General features: G+C 33.9%; 5 protein-coding genes across 6 annotated transcripts; 3 read left to right on the forward strand and 2 right to left on the reverse strand.

Moving 5' to 3' along the window:
* Positions 1–1,140: 1,140 nt before the first annotated feature.
* LOC104788594 (uncharacterized) lies at positions 1,141–2,804 on the reverse strand. Its single transcript, XM_010514357.3, has one exon. The coding sequence runs from the start codon at positions 2,472–2,474 to the stop codon at positions 1,335–1,337; it is 1,140 nt and encodes a 379-aa protein (XP_010512659.1). The 5' UTR covers positions 2,475–2,804; the 3' UTR covers positions 1,141–1,334.
* Positions 2,805–5,153: 2,349 nt separating this feature from the next.
* Positions 5,154–5,865, reverse strand: LOC104788595 (uncharacterized). The gene has a single exon (XM_010514358.3). The coding sequence runs from the start codon at positions 5,730–5,732 to the stop codon at positions 5,379–5,381; it is 354 nt and encodes a 117-aa protein (XP_010512660.1). The 5' UTR covers positions 5,733–5,865; the 3' UTR covers positions 5,154–5,378.
* Positions 5,866–7,105: 1,240 nt separating this feature from the next.
* LOC104788596 (uncharacterized) lies at positions 7,106–7,843 on the forward strand. Its single transcript, XM_010514359.3, has one exon. It carries the CDS (start codon positions 7,337–7,339, stop codon positions 7,814–7,816), a length of 480 nt encoding a protein of 159 aa, XP_010512661.1. The 5' UTR covers positions 7,106–7,336; the 3' UTR covers positions 7,817–7,843.
* Positions 7,844–9,929: 2,086 nt separating this feature from the next.
* Positions 9,930–11,505, forward strand: LOC104789852 (mitogen-activated protein kinase 5). Of its 2 annotated transcripts, none has more exons than XM_010515491.3 (4): positions 9,930–10,346; positions 10,608–10,782; positions 10,857–11,189; positions 11,266–11,505. In XM_010515491.3, the coding sequence occupies exons 1-4, from the start codon at positions 10,174–10,176 to the stop codon at positions 11,422–11,424; spliced, it is 840 nt and encodes a 279-aa protein (XP_010513793.3). In that variant the 5' UTR covers positions 9,930–10,173; the 3' UTR covers positions 11,425–11,505. The 2 variants fall into 2 exon arrangements, with proteins under 2 accessions (XP_010513793.3, XP_087308638.1); XM_087452512.1 differs by having other exon boundaries at positions 10,029–10,346; positions 11,273–11,505.
* A 2,703-nt stretch (positions 11,506–14,208) lies between these two features.
* On the forward strand, positions 14,209–16,348 carry LOC104788597 (putative galacturonosyltransferase-like 7). The gene has a single exon (XM_010514360.3). The coding sequence runs from the start codon at positions 14,901–14,903 to the stop codon at positions 15,996–15,998; it is 1,098 nt and encodes a 365-aa protein (XP_010512662.1). The 5' UTR covers positions 14,209–14,900; the 3' UTR covers positions 15,999–16,348.
* The last annotated feature ends 1,854 nt before the right edge of the window (positions 16,349–18,202 follow it).

Consider the following 18,202-nt stretch of genomic DNA (forward strand, 5'->3'; position numbering starts at 1 on the left):
TATATATTGTGATATGATCTCTGATCAACTGAGTTAAGATACAAATAAAAACAAGTAAGCTAGTCTGCTTATAAAGCATATTAAGGTCCCATGACATGACTGTCTTTAATGTAATCTGTCGCAAATTATTACGCTTATTGATTTTTATGTAGAAGAAAAGCCAAAACACCGAAAAAATATGAAGAGAGATTTTCACTTTTCAGAGGAGTGGGTCATGTCAAAAGTATGGACCTCCTCTGTTCTGTTCTTTACTACTCTTCTCTTACGACAACTCACGTGGCCTTTTCTTTCGTTTTCTTATTTCGCAAAATGTATAAAATCAGAGAGCTTATATACAAACTTTGGGCCCAAACTGAGACAAGTTCATGTGGGTTGAATCGTATATTTCAGATAGATAAGACAGCTAATCTTTATGATGTGCGGTGGATCACTAAGTAGCTATACGTGCACGTCAAATTATATATATATATTCGGTTTTTATTTTCAATGACAACTTTTGCCGCAGCAGAAAACGACACCGTTCTTATTCGTTGTTAATTGTAATTGTTATCGTCTTTTAAACCAAATTCATCTTATCATAGTTAATTATGAAGGAGAGATTTGCTTCACATTTCAACATAACCTAATCTAATATCTTATTGTTGAATCAAGAGTGTAGATATTTTAAGTAAGGACACAAGAGAAAACAAAAACCCCATATAAAACTCATTGGTAGGGATGATAGTGAGTGATATTAACAATATAATAAAGCATATAGTAATATATTTTAGCAAAAGGCCAATTAGATAAGACTTAAAAGATGCAGTTTCAATCACCAAATGTTAATAAGACAAACCACAAATGGGTCATGTAGATGATGAAGATGCTCTCTCTTCTTAACTCCTTCACTCACATTACTCCAAAACACAACAACTCACTCATGGCCCCCTCCCCCTCCAAATTTTCTCATTTTAATTATTTTAATCTCTTTCTTTTGCAGATCTCACAGAGTACTTACAAAAAAAAAAATTATTGCACTCTCTCTCTCTCTCTCAAGTCTCAAGTCTCTCAACAAACTAAAAACCCCACCCCACCATTATTGTTTTCATTACCTTAACTACCTTGTCCAAAAAGATCACTACAAAAAAACTCACAAAATTGTTTTTACTACAACACATCACTGTAATATATTTTTTTTTAAGATTCTGAATACATTCCCAAGAACTAAAAAGAGAATCATAGTAATCAAATCTAAGAACTGAAAAATACAATGACATATACTATATAGGAGAGGATTCATAATCTATATACATAAAAAAAACATTTTTTTTTGCTTAATCTAATGATATGATGACTTAACCGGACGAAACTGGGTTTAAGCTACGAGCTAAACCGTTCAAGGCACTGTAACCTTTGGAACTAAACCCTAAACAACCAAAGAGCCCATGCCTGTAAGGCAAATATGTCCTCTTCTTCATCTCCTCTGCTTGAGCTCTGTTCGTTGTGTAATGTAGCTCGTGAGCAGACGGCTGAGATCCTCGCCGCTTAGCTATCCCGTTGGTTGGTTTTCCGACGGTCGGAGTTTTCTTCGCCGGCGGTTGTTGTTTCTGTTTCTGCTTCTTGGACTCGTCAACTACAGTTTCTTGAATCGGTTTCTCTTCAGCAGCAGCAGGTTGAGGAGATTTGAGTTTCTTGTCTTTGAAATTGGAAGGAGAGAATGAAATGTTGGACCAGAACTTCTCTTTAGCGTTGCCTCTTCCTTCGCTTTTGCTACGATGAAGCAGATCCTTAAGAAAGATCCATTTCTTGGAGTTTCTACCGTAAGAGGATGATCGTGAAGATGAAGCTGAACAAGACGGTGTCGTTTCAGCTGAAGGCACGTTCTCGTCTTCTTGTAGCTTCCTTATAATACACTCCTTCACCTCACTCTCTCCGACGACTCGTTCTTCTTCCTCTTCATCCTCTTGGTTCCATTGACGACGTAGAGGGGAGAGAGATCTGGCTTTCCGGTGAACAGATCTGCTTCTTAGTTTGAGATCTCTCCCACGCTTCATCTCACCGTCTGGTTTCTTGGCATCTTCGTCGTCGTCGTCGTCGTCGTCTTCTTCTTCCTCGTTCTCCAGATCTAGAAGCGGAGATAAGATCTGAGGTCTCTGAAGATGGGAGGAGAGCTTCATGGGCTTGATCTGGCCGTTAGAGAAGAGCTCTTCAGCAGAAGTCATGGAAGGACCACTGCTCGAAGACAACCTCGAGGAGAAGTCAAACTCAAAGTCGCCGCAAGAAGAGGAGTTGTTGAGCTTTTTAGGATTCTCTGATGAAGAAGAAGAAGCAGAGCAAAGGAAGAAATGCATCGGACTTGACGGAGCGCTGAAGAAGTATCCTGGAGGAGGAGGACCACGACCGGGACTAGAGGGAGCACTAACGAACGGTGTGGAACAAGCAGAGCCAGAACCAAAGTCGTCATCGCCATGGCCAAAACTCTCAACAACATCCATAGTAGTAGTAACTAGTAAAGTAAGATTGTGACTGTTGTGGCTTCTTTCTCAAGAAAATGTTTTTTTTTTTTTTTGTTGGTGCAGAGAAAGAGAAAGAGAGAGAGAGAGAGCGCGAGGAGCGAGGTTAACGAAGCAGAGTTATACTACGTATTTATGTAGTATTTTTATTCTCACTATTTATTATTATTATTTTTTTTTTTTTTTTTTTTTGTGCGATTCTCAAAACCTTTATTTAATTTATTTATTCTGTATAATATTCTTATGCTATTTTCCTGTAGAGGGAAAGTAAATTACAGTATACGCGATCTTTTTTCATAAATTGTTTAAATTATCTGACATGTTTGTTTGCATGACTCTATATTATTATTACAGGTAAAATAAAATTGTTTTTTTAGTTGATGAATTCGATGATGTATTAGAGGTAATGCTATGGTTGTTGTTGCTTAGGATTCTGCAGGCTTGATCCAATAGAATAAAGAAGAAGAATCTACGTATGTTGTTATTTTTTTGGAATTTTTTACATTTCTGTTTTACCAATTTGCCCATCACCATCTTTATTTTTTCATATATTATTTACTTCATTTTTCAGAGAACTAAACATTTATTTTGTTACGCAATGATTCAATGAGTAAAGGGACCAATGCTATGGCGACATTCACTAAATATAAATAGTAGAATCAATTCAAGTCGGCTTACATAACTTTTTCTACTTTTTTTTCTCTGACATAAGCTATAACTCACTTTTCAATTTTAATTTTCAAATAGAAGATCTAGGATTCTAGGTGATCTCTCAATAAATAAAATGAGCTATAATCCATGTTTGTGTTTGTGTATATTTATTTCGTATCAGTAAACCCATTTCAAATTTTTTTATCATACTATTTGAATATTTGATTCGTTTGCTTATGTACTAAAATTTCGAAACGTATGAATTTTTTTGGACTTCAATTTTGTTGCTTAACATACCTCTACATGAACATGATGACTATATACTGTAAATTTATTTTATTGCACAAATAATCGAGTGCGTGCAGAATCTTGAGAAAATCACAAATGATTAAGCAAATTTGTTAATTAACACAAGCGGGGGGCATTATTGTCATTCGATAAAGGTTATTATGGGTAAAGCGAATAAAAGAGAAGACGTGGCTTCACGTGCTAAACTATGATCGTGCGTAGAAGGTGCTTTGCTTTGGTTTGGTCTCTCTCTTTGTTTATAAAAACAAAAGGAAAAATGATTGTCAGCTATTGAAATATATACCAACACATAGTCACACATACAAACAATATAAATGTCTTGTTAACTACGTGAACTATTGTCATCACATAAAGACATCCATAAATAAACATAGGTTATGTGTGCAATACCATAAACATTTGAGGTCTACTGGAATCCGGCGTTGACCAGAGTTGACCGACGTTGACCAGTATTGACCGGCGTTGACCAGAAAAAAATATTCAAAAAAATATTTTTTTCTAAAAATAATAATGATTTTGATTTTATGTATTTTTGATAAATAAATAAAAAAAGATAAATGATTTGTATAATTTACAAAAAATACATATAACAACAACAAAAATACAAGAAAATTATTTACCAAAATAAAAATAAAAATAATATGAAAAACAAAATTTGTGGTATATAAAGTAATTAATTTTGTTAAGCCTAGGGGTGAACAACTCTCATTCATCCCTCTTAATTAACAAATTATAATACAATAATATGGCATGTCATATCATATTTTAAAAAAGAGATCTTTTATTAATAAAATTATGTTAGTTTGGGTTTACAAAAGAGTGGTTAGAGTATACATTTTATAGTTAAACGAAATTATATGTCGGTTTGGGTTTACAAAAGAATGGTTAGGGTTTAGATTTTACTATTAAATAAAATTATATGCCTGTTTGGATTTATAAAAGAATGTTTAGAGTTTAGATTTTACAATTAAACAAAATTATATGTCGTTAAAGTTTATAATAAATGGTAGGGTTTTAGATGTGATAATTAGAAACTGTAATATAATATTAAAATTAACAATTTTAAAATTGATTGATCAACATATTTTGTTTCTTTAATTAAGATTTGTTTCCTTAATTTAAAGGAGATGAATAGGAGAGGTTCGCCCGTAAGGGTGAAGCCACGAATTGTCTGTTTCTTAATACAGAAAATATACCAAAAATAATATAATAAAACTATACCACCAAAATTTGATGTGTAGTAGATTTTTTCATGAACAATAACAAATTTATACTCTTTCTATTTAAATATCATTTTTAATTTTGTATTTTCAAAAATACATAAAACAAAAATTATTATTATTAGGAAAAAAAATATTTTTTTCTGGTCAACAACGGTCAAGTCGGTCAACACCGGTCAATGTCGGTAAATATTGGTCAATGTCGGTCAATACCGGTCAACGCCGGATTCCGGCTAACCTCGAATGTTTATGGTGTTGTAGATATAACATATATTTGTTTATGGATGTTCTTATGTAATGACAATAGTTCACGTAGTTAACAAAACATTTATATTGTTTGTATGTGTGGCTATGTGTTGGTGTATACTTCAAGTAGCCGGCAATCATTTTTCCAAAACAAAACTAAAACACACACTTCCCCATACTCGTGTAATTTAATAATCTCCCTCTCTCTCTCTATTCGTACTAACTTAAACGGGCCTTAGTAAAGTATTACATGGGCTTCATTAATATGTTTAAAAAATTGCATAATTTGGGCCACATATCTGGACCGTGTTGGACCTGAATAATACAACGACGTTGTCTTGGTTTATCAAAAACACTCCTTTGAAAATCTCACCACAACAAAAAAGTTGCCGGAAGATTATCGCCGACGACGACAGGCTTAAGGCATGATTCGCCGGAAAATACAAAGAGTACAATGAAATCATCCGTGTATAAACTGAGAGTACCTGTTCTTGATCCAACGGAACCCTTTCTTGACGGTGGCTTTAACTTTGCCTTCCATAGCGTAAGCCTTGTACGTTGCGATTCTCTTCTTCCTCTTTGTTTCCGCGTCGAATAATTTCCACGGAGCAGCAGTCGCATGCGTTACCGTGGATGCACCAGCACCAGGCGGAGGGGGGATACTACTCTGGTGAAAGTCCGGTGAGACGGGTCGAGTTGAGTAGGTTTGTGTTGTTGTTGTTGTTGTTCCATCAGCGCCGTAACCTTTACCGTTAACGATCTCAACCCATCGATCAACGGCTACTGTTTTGTGGTTCGACCCGAACCCGTCCATTGTCTCTAGAGCTCCTTCCGAATTAGGAAGAAGCACCGGTAAGGGTATGGATTTGGATGATTCTTAGATTTTAGGGATATCAGATTTTAATAAGGGGAGATTGTGAGAGGCTCTGCGATCGATGAGGAAGCTTTCTCGTTTTTTTTTAATTTTAGAAAACTTGTAAAAAAAAAATATTAAAGGAAAATTAATCGTTTAATGCTGCTAATGAACCAGGCTTGACAGTGCAATCTATATATATTTTTGCAAGTTTTCTATTTAAATATGTATTTATACTAGATTTATAAGGAAATTAAATCAATCCATATATTTACCGTACACGATCAAAATGTTATTTTTTTCATATAAATGGTAATTTTGTAATGTATCTTAGGTGGAAAAATTTTAGAGATTTTTGAGATGGTTTGTATGTAAGTTGGCTTCCGATGATAAAATACATTTGGGTCATGTATGAACAACATTCGGCTTAGTGGCCCAATGTTTGAAACTTTGAATAAGTGTATTAGGCTCATAAATAGCAAGAAGAAGTTGATTCAAAAACAAAACAAAATGTCTGGTCTGGTTTAGGCTCATATGAAATACTGTATGAATATATGATATGATAGCAAAATACACTTAATTATGTGACACTTATAATTAATTTAGCTTTAACCAAAAAAAAAGTTAGTTGTATTGCAATTTGCATAATTGCATGTATGTATAAATGAGATTTGTAGTAAAGAAACAGTGTTGCACGCAATTCCTGCGTGCGGTGGTAGAGGGAATCTATCGATTTGATCAAATCACAGCTCAATGATCTCATTAATTAATGTTCCCATTACGTTTTCTTCAGTCAAATGTTTCCCACGATAAATTGATAATCACTAAAATATTGTACTTATGTAAATATGAGTGAAACCGATGTAGCCTCACCTAAAACATGCTACAATTTATTTGATGATTTAGACATTTTTAACGTAAAATATAGTAATTAATTTCAAGACAGAAGAGACTATACAGACACATGCGTGTCTATCTCACCCTCTATAATCTTCTTTACAAACAGACTTGCGATGAAGATGAGTGATCCAACGGTCAGGATTAAGCATAAAATTTGTCATTTGTCACATGGCCCATGAGAGTATCGTCACACTCACACAGCGCCATTATTGCTAAAGTGATCGATTCACACTAAAGGCCATTGCGCTTATTACTTAAATATAAGATTATGTGATATTCGTTAGACACTAAATACCAAATGCTGAGATATATTTTTATTGTCTATTGCCTCATGACAAGAAATCACATATTGTCTATTGCTAACTAATTATAATCGTTATGTTAATAATAAACTTAAAAAGGGAATGAAAAAATTGTCAATCAATATCATACCGAATATTATTAACGTATAAACAAATACATATAGATGCGTGTAACTAATCACGTGTATGCAGCTGCCTACACAGTTGATTTTAATTAAACCCTTTAGGTCTTCCTCATAGTCATTATTATAAAGTGATCCCAACCAATATCTCTATCTTCCTCTCTTTAATTTCCTCATTCGTCTCTCTTTTTATTATTACTCATACACATATATAGATAGCGAGAGAGATAAAGAGAGAGTGATGGAGATAACGCCGAAGAGGTACTGGCGGAGGTGGAAAGGATACGAGAAGCTTGATGGGTCATCATCATCATCAGAGAAGAAACCGGGTCGAAGGACAGGGAAACGGGTCAAAATGGATCCGACAAGAAAGAAACGGTTTTGGAGGATCAAGATCGTGCCGAAACTGAGGATCCTGAAAAAGGCGTCGCCCAAGAAGTTTTTGGTGTGGCTACGTGATTCTTATGTCAAGATGATGATGCGTTTGGCTAACTCACGGGTTGTCGGATCTTCTGGATACGGTGGATCCGGATTCGGGTCGGGTCCAGTGAAGGAGTATGATGAGAAAATGCTCGTGGAGATTTACAAGTCGATATTGATGGCGCAGGCTCAGGGGAATCTCGTGCACCGCGACATACCTAATAATAATAATAATATCAACAACAAGATTGCTTCTGAACCAGCTGTTGTTCCTGTCTCTTCTTCTCTTGTTTCTTGTTAGGTAATAATAATACAAACAATTATCCTTTTTTACTTTCTAAGAAAAAATTTAAAAGTAATAAATTTTCCAACGAATAAGAAGAATCATAAATTTGTTTAATACTAATTCGAGATTGCTGATAGGGCTAAGTTGTGATTTTAATCTGTATCAAATTTTACATAATAAGAAGGAAAAAAAATAGTACCACCAACAAGATAAAAATAAATAGATGGTGGACTGTGGGTCCAAAGAGTAATGTTTATTAAATGTGTTTTTTTCTCATTTATTTATCAAAGTTTTGTTGAAAATATAAAAGTTTGCATTTACATCGTAATTATTTACGGTACGGTTGTACCAGTCATGTCTTTTATGTGTACAAAATTTTATATATCAAAATCGTCCCTATAAGTAAACTAAACCTATAATTCATCTAATTTTGTTGACTGTTAAGTGGAAATTAAGTTGACCACTTTTGTTCAATGAAAAGCACGGCAGGCATGTGAGTGTATTGTGTGTGAGTTTATTAATTAAGAAATTAGAACCTAAAATACCTAATCATGTGTTATTATGAACTAGTGGGCCTAACCTTTGCGATAAAAGCTAGCATCTTCACCCCCTTGGTCTATTGACTCTATACCGATACCTAAACGTGTATGTATGATAATCCTAACTAACAGATAATTAGTTTATTCATCGATAGACAAGACAATATACTACAATATTACATTTGAATATTACCATATTTGGGCTAATCTGTGTCGGTGCTATACATTTGAATAGTTGCGTTACTACACGTAATTTGTTACAAACTTATTGGACTCGTTAACACTAATCGCGAACGAGTATGACTGTGTATGATTCTCTTTAATAAATGACCATATTGCGTCAAATCTTAAATACTGTACTTGGGCTTATAAGCTCCGAGCCTATAATGGGCCTTAAAGTGGTTTAAATATATGGCTCTTTCATAATTATTTCCTCGAGTCAATTATTCATTCATCACATACATAGCTTCTTTATGGAAAGCAAGGTATATTAATTTCATTCCATACATTTAAAGTCTGAATTGATATTATAAATGTTTTATTGATTAAATCTTACTTTAAGTACTAAAAGTAAGCATAAGGTGTGAAGTTTGCTGATCGATCTTCGACGTACATCAAGTCCTGACCCAATAAATATGGCCTCTATGCTTTCGTCTCGAAGTTAATAAAAATGTAGAGTAATTTGCCAACTCCTAAACTTCTAATTTCTAGGTTCATTACTTATGGCGCAAGCAAGCAATGAACATAACATAACGAGTTTTCCACGTGGTTTCTAGGATACAAATAGCCATCGTTGTTGTGACCCCAAGTAAGTAGTGTGGAGACTGTGGACTTTATTATTTTGTCCCCCACGATATATATAGATCCAATGTATGCGTCTCAACGTTTCCGTGCGTTGAGATTTGTTTAATTTATAAAACAAGCACTACTACTTCTACTAATGTTTTATTTTTAAAAACACTATAACTAGAGCCTTCCCTCTTAAATTTGTACTCATTTAATTATATTGAAATAGTTGAATCTTAACATTTTGTTTACTCAATAAAGCATCTTAACGAAACTAAATAACGAGATGATAAAAAGAATTTTAATTGCAAATTTGTTTATTCTCTCAATTATGTTACGTATATGTACATGTGCACCTTTGATTATAGTATAAGAATTAATAAACCAGGTGATATAAGTTAATCACGAAAGAGTTGACCAAAGAGCATAAAGTCCATTAGCTCAGCAGTGAATGAATGAATAACTTGAACGTTTGTTGTGTGGCACATGGAGTTTGATCGTGGTCGGTCCATATAAGAAAACAAGTCACATAATATGAAACATTTGTTTATTGATTCTACAATTTTCGGAACATTTCATACTCGGTACTGAATTGTCCGATTCATTTCCTAATAATTTTTTCAAAAATATATTATATAGTTATACAATGACATATGAACCATCCATGGTTGTTATCAATAGTGAAATATGAGTTTACTTGTGTAAAATGAATCGTCTTAGAGCATGTGGAGCGGCATATGTTTGCTGCGTCCTTCGATAAAAAAAATTAAAATTTAAATAGAAATCAGACAATTATCAAAGATACGTTCTTTAAAAAGGGACGTATTTTTCTCCGTCCTCCGTTACACGTGGCAGCCTCTACGTTGTCCCTTTGTGACTTGTCTCTCTCTCTTCTGAGATTTCAAAGCTTCGAACTTTCAACAAAATTATTTTACCTTTTTGCAGAGAGACGATCATCGATCTCATCTTCGAAAGCCTTAAATTCAACCCGTTACGAGTTTGATTCTTCGGTATTTTTCTTTCTCTCTCGATTTGAAAAAAAAAGAAATGGCGAATGAAATTGAATCAGCGACAGATCCAGGTGATACTAACATCAAAGGAGTTCTTGTTCATGGAGGAAGAAATTATCAGTACAATGTCTATGGAAACTTGTTCGAAGTCTCTAACAAGTATGTTCCTCCTATTCGACCTATTGGTCGAGGAGCTTACGGTTTTGTCTGGTACGAACCTTGTTTCTTTTAGTATTATGTTGATGAATCTTATTTTCTAATTTGATTTGATAGGTTTTGGAATCAGGGCTGTTTGAAAAATTCGATCTTTTTGTTAATTGATGATTAATTAGTGATCATGTCCCTATTGATTTGTTTGTGTTTAGTGTTTATGCTTCTGCTTGTGGTGGAGCAATCTTGATTCGTTTTGTTCTGTTTTTTTTTTTGTTTGTTAGAATGTATGATTCATGAGCATACTGGTTTTGTTATTAGTGCTGCAGTAGATTCAGAGACACACAAAGAAATCGCAATCAAGAAGATAGGTAAAGCCTTTGACAATAAAGTAGATGCTAAGCGGACATTGAGAGAGATTAAGCTACTTCGTCATTTGGAACACGAGAACGTAAGGCTTTCTACAGACCAATCTTTGAATGATGATCATTGTCAGGTTCGTAACTCTAATCTTTTACGGTTTTTTTAACTCGGCTATATGGTTTAATATACTATTTTCTTCTTGTGCAGTACTTCTTGTATCATATTCTACGTGGACTCAAATATATTCATTCAGCTAATGTCTTACATTGTGACCTTAAACCGAGTAATTTGCATCTGAATTCGAACTGTGATCTTAAGATTACGGATTTTGGTTTGGCAAGGACGACATCTGAAACAGAGTTAATGACAGAGTATGTTGTTACTCGATGGTATCGAGCACCAGAGCTGCTTCTTAATAGTTCTGAGTACACATATGCGATTGATGTTTGGTCTGTTGGTTGTATATTTGCTGAGATTATGACAAGGGAGCCTCTATTCCCGGGGAAAGACTACGTTCATCAGTTTAAACTTATAACTGAGGTATGTTCTGTTCTTGCTTGAAACTTTTAGCTATGTTTGCAATGTGTTTATGAGTTGTTTCATGTGGTTTAAATAGTTGATAGGATCACCTGATGGAGCGAGCCTAGGGCATGTTGACTATTTTCACGATCAGGCCAATCTAGAGCTCGGTGGTCATCGGATCGCCACTGTATTGATGTACTTGTCCAATGTTCAAAAGGGCGGAGAGACCGTGTTTCCCATGTGGTTTAACTAACATTTATACACATGTAGAATACTCTAGATTATCTTGAACATCCATTTGGTTAATATATTTGAGGGACCAAACTTTGTCCTACACCAATGCTACACAAAACTTAAGAAACTTTCAAAATATGAATAAAATAATTAAAGGATCAAAATTCTGTCCCAACCGATGCACATGCCTTTAGTCCCTCACAAGGAACATAGTTGTCTTATAAGACCATTTTTAATTTAAAATAAAATAGGAATGGTACATTTCAACTGTCATATTGGGATATTATTTATAATTTCCGACAATATAAAATTAAAATTATAGTATATATCTATTTTTCGAAAAAAAGAAGATGATGAAAGTGACGACGAAGCGTAAAGTAGGCTACACGTACCTGATATGATGGTTATACACAAATAATTGTCTTTGGGTTTGAATAGACTTCGTATATATGTTACCGACATTGTTCTCCATGCTAATCACAAAATGATACGTTAGTGATAAATGAAAAATATATGTAGTGACTCACGTATAATCTCATGTTTAATTTGTTAACATAATAGTTTCGTCAAATATGCAAACTAAATAACTATTTTTAAAAAGAATTTCCCAAAATAAACGAATTTGTAACTTTGTAAGTCAATAGACAGATACATATAATCCAAGTCGTTTTATTTTGTCCCGTTTCCGGTTAAAGATCCAAATCTGAAAAATCTATAACAATTAATACAGTTCAAAAGTTCACAGGAAAGTAACGGTCCTATTATCTACCACTCATATGAGTCATAAATCATGAATCATGAGGTTCACTTTATATGGAGATCTACACTTTTATCAGCATTAATAAAGATATAAAGTTTTTTTTTTTAATTAATTGCTTGCGATATGAATGTAATTAAGTTATCTAGTTACCGAATCAATCAATTATAGTAATAAAGATTGGTTTGGTTGTGTGCTGAATCCTTAACTAACAATAACTTGTTCCAACTGGATTAGGATAACATTTAATCTTGTATCAAATGTATTTAGCCGAGAAGTAATTAGTGACACTGTACTTCGTCTCCACGTTATAAATTATTAAATTATTTTGATTTAGTATAAGTAAACAAGAGAAAAAGTAGTAATACTCAAAAGACAGCACCACTACTACTAAACTACGTAATACTTTTTGTTTAAACGGACCAGACCAGGTTATCCGGGTTGTTGGTCAAAGGTAAGCAAAGATGGTTTTGGTGTTGAGATAGACACATTAACCGCCGAACAGAGTAGTTAGTCTCAGCACGTAAAATGGCTAATGTCATGAAGAACAATTTTAGTTTATCATTTATTGTAATAAATCACGTATTTGTCAATAAACTCATGAATCTTTTCAGTCTTTGGTTGTCCTTTTTATTCGGTTTAGTTAAATGTTTTACGACATTTGTACCTATGTATATTTATTTATAAAGTTCAGCTATATAAGAAAAAGAAATGCATATAGGCCGCATATCTAATTTAACCGATGGCTGTTTGATTAGGATTTTGGTTCACGTTTGGTTTGCATTTTTTGTTTTTTCCATTTATCTTTTTTTTTTTTGTTTTAACATAAATATCAAAGTGCAATGAAAACAAATAGGTTTTGTTAATTTTAAAGTGTTATTAATTTGAGACTAAAACATAACATTAGTAAATTTCGAATAATTAATACAATTTAAAAATTTTATTTAAGTTTTTAAAGTGTTATTAATTTGAGAGTAAAAACATAATTTAGTAAACTGATATTTATTTATTTATTTATTTTCAGTTTTATTTACTGTATATTAAATTTAAACAAGCATAATTCACTGATTATAACAAATATAAATTACTAAAGGTTAGTTATTATTAAAATTAATTTTTAATGAAGAAATAAGAGATTATACGTACTAGAAAGTAGAATAGTTATTTTGATGTTCAGACTATATTAAATGATTAAATTAATATAATTTAATGATTATCATAATTAAATTCCTTTTTTGGTCAAAAATTGGGCATAAATCTTTTTTTTTTATTGTCAAGAATCAGATATAATTTGTAGTTTATTTTCTCATAACAAAGACAATTAAAGAGGCTAACCATCCAGAAATGGTAGACGGTATTATTGCATTGAGCCAACTGATTTATGCCTGTATCTTTCCTCGTAATCGGAGACAAGTAAATTAGAGTTTTATGATAAAGCAAATGACCATGGTATTCAGAATGAAATATACATATAATAATTCGCATATACTATTAATAAAATGATAAATAGAAATCAAAATTCTTTTTTTTTTTTTTGTCAACAAAATCAAAATTCTCTCATTTCGAATAATTAATATTAATACACAATTTGAAAAAAAATATTTAAGTTAATCGTAAAGTGTTATTAATTTGAGATAACAAAACATAATTCAGTAAATCTCTGTTAATTAATATATATTAATTTAATTTAATGCATATTAATTTTAAATTAACATAAATTACTGATTATAAAGTCTAAATTACAAACAAATGAATATTATTAAAATAAAATTTAATGAAAATCATGAGATTATACGTACTAGAATAGTTATTTTTGATATTCAGACTATACTAAATTAATTTAGTGATTATTAATATTAAATTAATATAATTTACGGTTTATTAAAACTAAGTTAATAAATGTAGTTATTATTAAAATTTAAAATTTAATGATTAAAATCGAGATTATACATACTAGAATAGTTAAATATTTGATATTCAGACTATGTTAAATATGAATAGATTATATTTTGATATAGTAAATAGCATTTAAAAAAAAGATTTATGTACCAAAAAAAAAGAAGACATTTTTTTCCATATAAAAGTCGATTTCAAAATCAAAAGATTGAATAGAGATGGGATATATAAATAAGGGTCACAATAGGCTGTCGAGAAAGGAAAAAAAAAACATAAAAATTTCTATGATTAGGCATACAAATACAAATAATAAGAAGAATACACAAAAATCTGTTTGTTGGCTAAGGAGAAATCGAAGGAATAAGTCTTTTTTTCTGAGAAAGCCCCATCTCTCTCTCCCCTTTAGCCTTTGCTGCTTTCTTCTATTCTTTTGTCTAATTACTAAAATAGAGATAGAGAGAGATAGAGCCTTAAAGAGAGAGAGAAGAAGGAGAGGAGGGCGTAAAACAGCAGACGGTGGCGCACCGTAGCACCGCCCCCTCCTAACCTACGCCCTTTTTCTTCTTTCCGATATCAAAAGATTCCTAATAATAATTTGATTCCTCTCCTCCTCTCTCAGGTCGCTTCGATCCCACGGCATAATAATAAGCGGATTCCTACCTTGTTCAATCTTGTCTTCTTCAGATGCATTCATCTACAAAACTCTGGCGGACATCAAAGGAACCCTAGCTTTTCTCCGGTCTTCTATTATCGCCTCTTTCGCCGCCGATCGGTGGTTTGATTTCAAATCCAAGAAGAAGAAGAAACGTATTAATATTAATCTCCTCCTCCTCTTTAGGAAGATGCTTTGGATTATGAGATTCTCCGGTTTATTCTCCGCCGCTTTGGTCATCATCGTCCTCTCTCCTTCTCTCCAATCATTTCCACCAGCTGAAGCCATCAGATCCTCTCACCACCTCGACGCTTACCTCCGCTTCCCAACCTCCGATCCAAATCCCCATAGATTCTCCTTCAGAAAAGCTCCCGTGTTCCGCAATGCCGCCGATTGTCCCGCCGCCGACATCGATTCCGGCGTCTGTAACCCTTCCTTGGTCCACGTCGCCATTACTCTCGATTTCGAGTACCTCCGTGGCTCCGTCGCCGCCGTTCATTCGATCCTGAAACACTCCTCGTGTCCCGAGAGCGTCTTCTTCCATTTCCTCGTCTCCGAGACCGGACTAGACTCCTTGATCCGTTCGACGTTCCCCGAGTTGAGGTTCAAGGTTTACTACTTCGATCCCGAGATCGTACGGACCTTGATCTCGACCTCCGTCAGGCAAGCGCTAGAGCAGCCGTTGAATTACGCGAGAAACTACCTAGCTGGTCTCCTCGAGCCCTGCGTGCGCCGCGTGATCTATCTAGACTCCGATCTAGTCGTCGTCGATGACATAGCTAAGCTGTGGAAGACGAAGCTGGGATCGAAGACGATCGGAGCTCCGGAGTACTGCCACGCGAACTTCACGAAGTATTTCACGGCGGCGTTTTGGTCGGACGAGCGGTTCTCGGGAGCGTTCGAGGGGAGGAAACCGTGCTACTTCAACACGGGGGTGATGGTGATGGATCTAGAGAGATGGAGGCGCGTGGGGTACACGGAGGTGATTGAGAAATGGATGGAGATTCAGAAGAAGAGTGATAGGAGGATATACGAGCTGGGATCACTGCCGCCGTTTTTGCTTGTATTCGCAGGAGAAGTGGCTCCGATTGAGCATCGGTGGAACCAGCACGGGCTAGGTGGAGATAACGTGAGAGGAAGCTGTAGAGATTTACATCCAGGTCCGGTTAGCTTGCTTCATTGGTCCGGTAGTGGTAAACCGTGGTTCCGGTTAGATTCAAGACGGCCTTGTCCACTTGATACTCTTTGGGCTCCTTATGATTTGTATGGACACTACAACTCACGCTGATGATGATCTCTGTTTTACATATTATATAGTCTCTCAGCTGGTAAATTCTCTCCTTCATTCACTGGAAAAAAAAAAAAAATTAAATTCTTTCTTCTTTCTCTCCAATTTTTTTTCTTTCTTTCTCTTAAGATTTTTACAGACTTTTGGAATTTGTTTTCTTCGTCGTCCTCTGTATTCTATTCGATTGTTCTGTGCATTGAAATAAACAAAAAAAAAAATGAAAAAAAAGAAGAAGAAGAAGAAGAAGAAGAAGATAGGAGATACTGAATTCAGATTTGTTGTACAGACTTTTTTTTTACCATATGTTTTTTATATATATGATTCTGTCATTTTTTTTTTTTCACTTAAAACATTAACTGTCCCATTTATATAGTTTGATCCAAATTAACACTTTGTTTTTACCGACAGTCTCTAGTTGTTTCTGAGATGCTTTTCAAATTAGAGTAAAGATTTGTTTCAAAGTTGGAATAATATGATGGAAAACATTGCAAAAGCCAAAGAGGCAGAACAAGGACACGAGTACACGACTATTACAAGTAGTACGTTCTAGTTTTAAAAAAAAATAAGATGGTGTCGGTCTCTTTGCTTACTTCATCATTTTTGGTTTCTTTTTAGTGCTTCGACTCTTCTTTCTTATTTTCATTAGTGGGAGGGACTGATTATAATAAGCTTTTGAAATTGATATATATGCGGTCACACTTTGATTGTTTGATTGTCTTCCTCTGGTTGGTTCTTAACCAAAAAAGTAAAGCACTTTGCTTTTCAATCAGATTAAATTAAGTTAACACCTTGTGTATTTTTTTTTTTGCTGACATTTGTTGTTGTTACAATATAGTTGGATGGATCTATTTGATTGATTCATTGGTTTCGGTATTCGTTTTCTCTTTTTCGAAGCATAGACAAGTAGTATTATTTAAATTGAATAGTTTCTATTAGCAAAGGTGGCAGCTCCTCTCTGTTCTGGTTAGATTATCATTTTATTTTGCGTATGTGATACGGAAGGACTCGGTTTGATTTTTGGAATCATCCATTCCATAATGATAAGGTGGTGATCAAATATCATCATACTAATCGTTTAAAAAAAAAAAAAAAAAAAAGTGGGGGCAAATTTTATGATATTTCTTCTTTGACAAAAAGAGAGTATTCGAGGTGTCAGGTGATGTGGAATTTAGTAGTTTTTATTTAATTAAAAACAACAATGAATAAACGCAAAAGTGTGTGTACCTCCTGGCACCCCACGTGGCCAAGTTGCTGTAACCTTCTCCTGGAATCAGCTGGTTCCATGTGCTCCGTGTCACTCTCCCAGGCTGTCTCTCTCTCTCTCTTTTCTCTCTTGTGTTTTGACTCTCTCCACTCTCTTTTTTTTTTGGTGGTCATTGCATTGGTTCTTAATTGGAATCATCGTTAACTCTCACTCTTCATCATCCATATATCAGAATTTTGGGAAATTTTGGTCGGCAAATGAAGCTTAAGCATTGCATGCTGTTATTTTTCTTGTATAAGCAAAATCGAGAATGACCTACACATTAAGTTGGGTGTTTGAGAAATAGTGAAACTGGTATATAAAAAACCTTGTTTTTTTTTTGTTGGTACGTTTATTATTTTTTGCCCTTTTAACAATTTATTAATCGTAAAAATTTGTGTTAATCCCGAAGAACACATACCCCACTGGGCCATAGTATTTATCCTTATTCCACACAGAAAAATCTCGTAAGGCCCATCGCAAAGTTAATCGACTAAAATATATCTTTAACTGAAATTTTCATAGTAAAGTAATATTTTCATTATGATCACGGTTCACAAGTTAACAACATAAGTTCAGAGCCTGGATACTAAAATAAAATCGCAATATACAGAGGTAAATTTTGTTTCTTGTCTATAGATATACATAATTAGTCTAGCTAGAATCTAGATTTATAGTTGATGGAAAGAGGCAAAGAGCAATATAAAACGTCGTAATTGGGATTCTGTAAGTATATATATCGTTGACTATTAAAAAAAAAAACCTTCTGAAAAACTCTCAGCGTCCGAACACAAAAAGCAAGTAATTCGAAAACAGTGAGCACTATCAACGCGAGTGATTAATTTATAGATCACTAAAATATTAAAGCATAGGTTAGACCAAAGTAAAAAGAAAAAAAACCAGTATTGCATGCTCGAAACGCAAATCGTAACGAGGTATTGCAAGTCACATTTGTAGGATA

This window comes from Camelina sativa, chromosome 5, assembly GCF_030686135.1.
Source record: "Camelina sativa cultivar CO46 ecotype springtype chromosome 5, ASM3068613v1".
Classification (NCBI taxonomy): domain Eukaryota; kingdom Viridiplantae; phylum Streptophyta; class Magnoliopsida; order Brassicales; family Brassicaceae; genus Camelina; species Camelina sativa.

Bases quoted from the DNA above. Each gene is read 5' to 3' on its own strand.
- LOC104789852 (XM_010515491.3), top strand. From the start codon at position 10,174: ATGGCGAATGAAATTGAATCAGCGACAGATCCAGGTGATACTAACATC. The intron at 10,783-10,856 runs GTTCGTAACTCT...CTTCTTGTGCAG, and splicing joins TGAATGATGATCATTGTCAG to TACTTCTTGTATCATATTCT. The intron at 11,190-11,265 runs GTATGTTCTGTT...TGGTTTAAATAG, and splicing joins AGTTTAAACTTATAACTGAG to TTGATAGGATCACCTGATGG.
- LOC104788597 (XM_010514360.3), top strand. From the start codon at position 14,901: ATGCTTTGGATTATGAGATTCTCCGGTTTATTCTCCGCCGCTTTGGTC.
- LOC104788596 (XM_010514359.3), top strand. From the start codon at position 7,337: ATGGAGATAACGCCGAAGAGGTACTGGCGGAGGTGGAAAGGATACGAG.
- LOC104788594 (XM_010514357.3), bottom strand. From the start codon at position 2,474: ATGGATGTTGTTGAGAGTTTTGGCCATGGCGATGACGACTTTGGTTCT.
- LOC104788595 (XM_010514358.3), bottom strand. From the start codon at position 5,732: ATGGACGGGTTCGGGTCGAACCACAAAACAGTAGCCGTTGATCGATGG.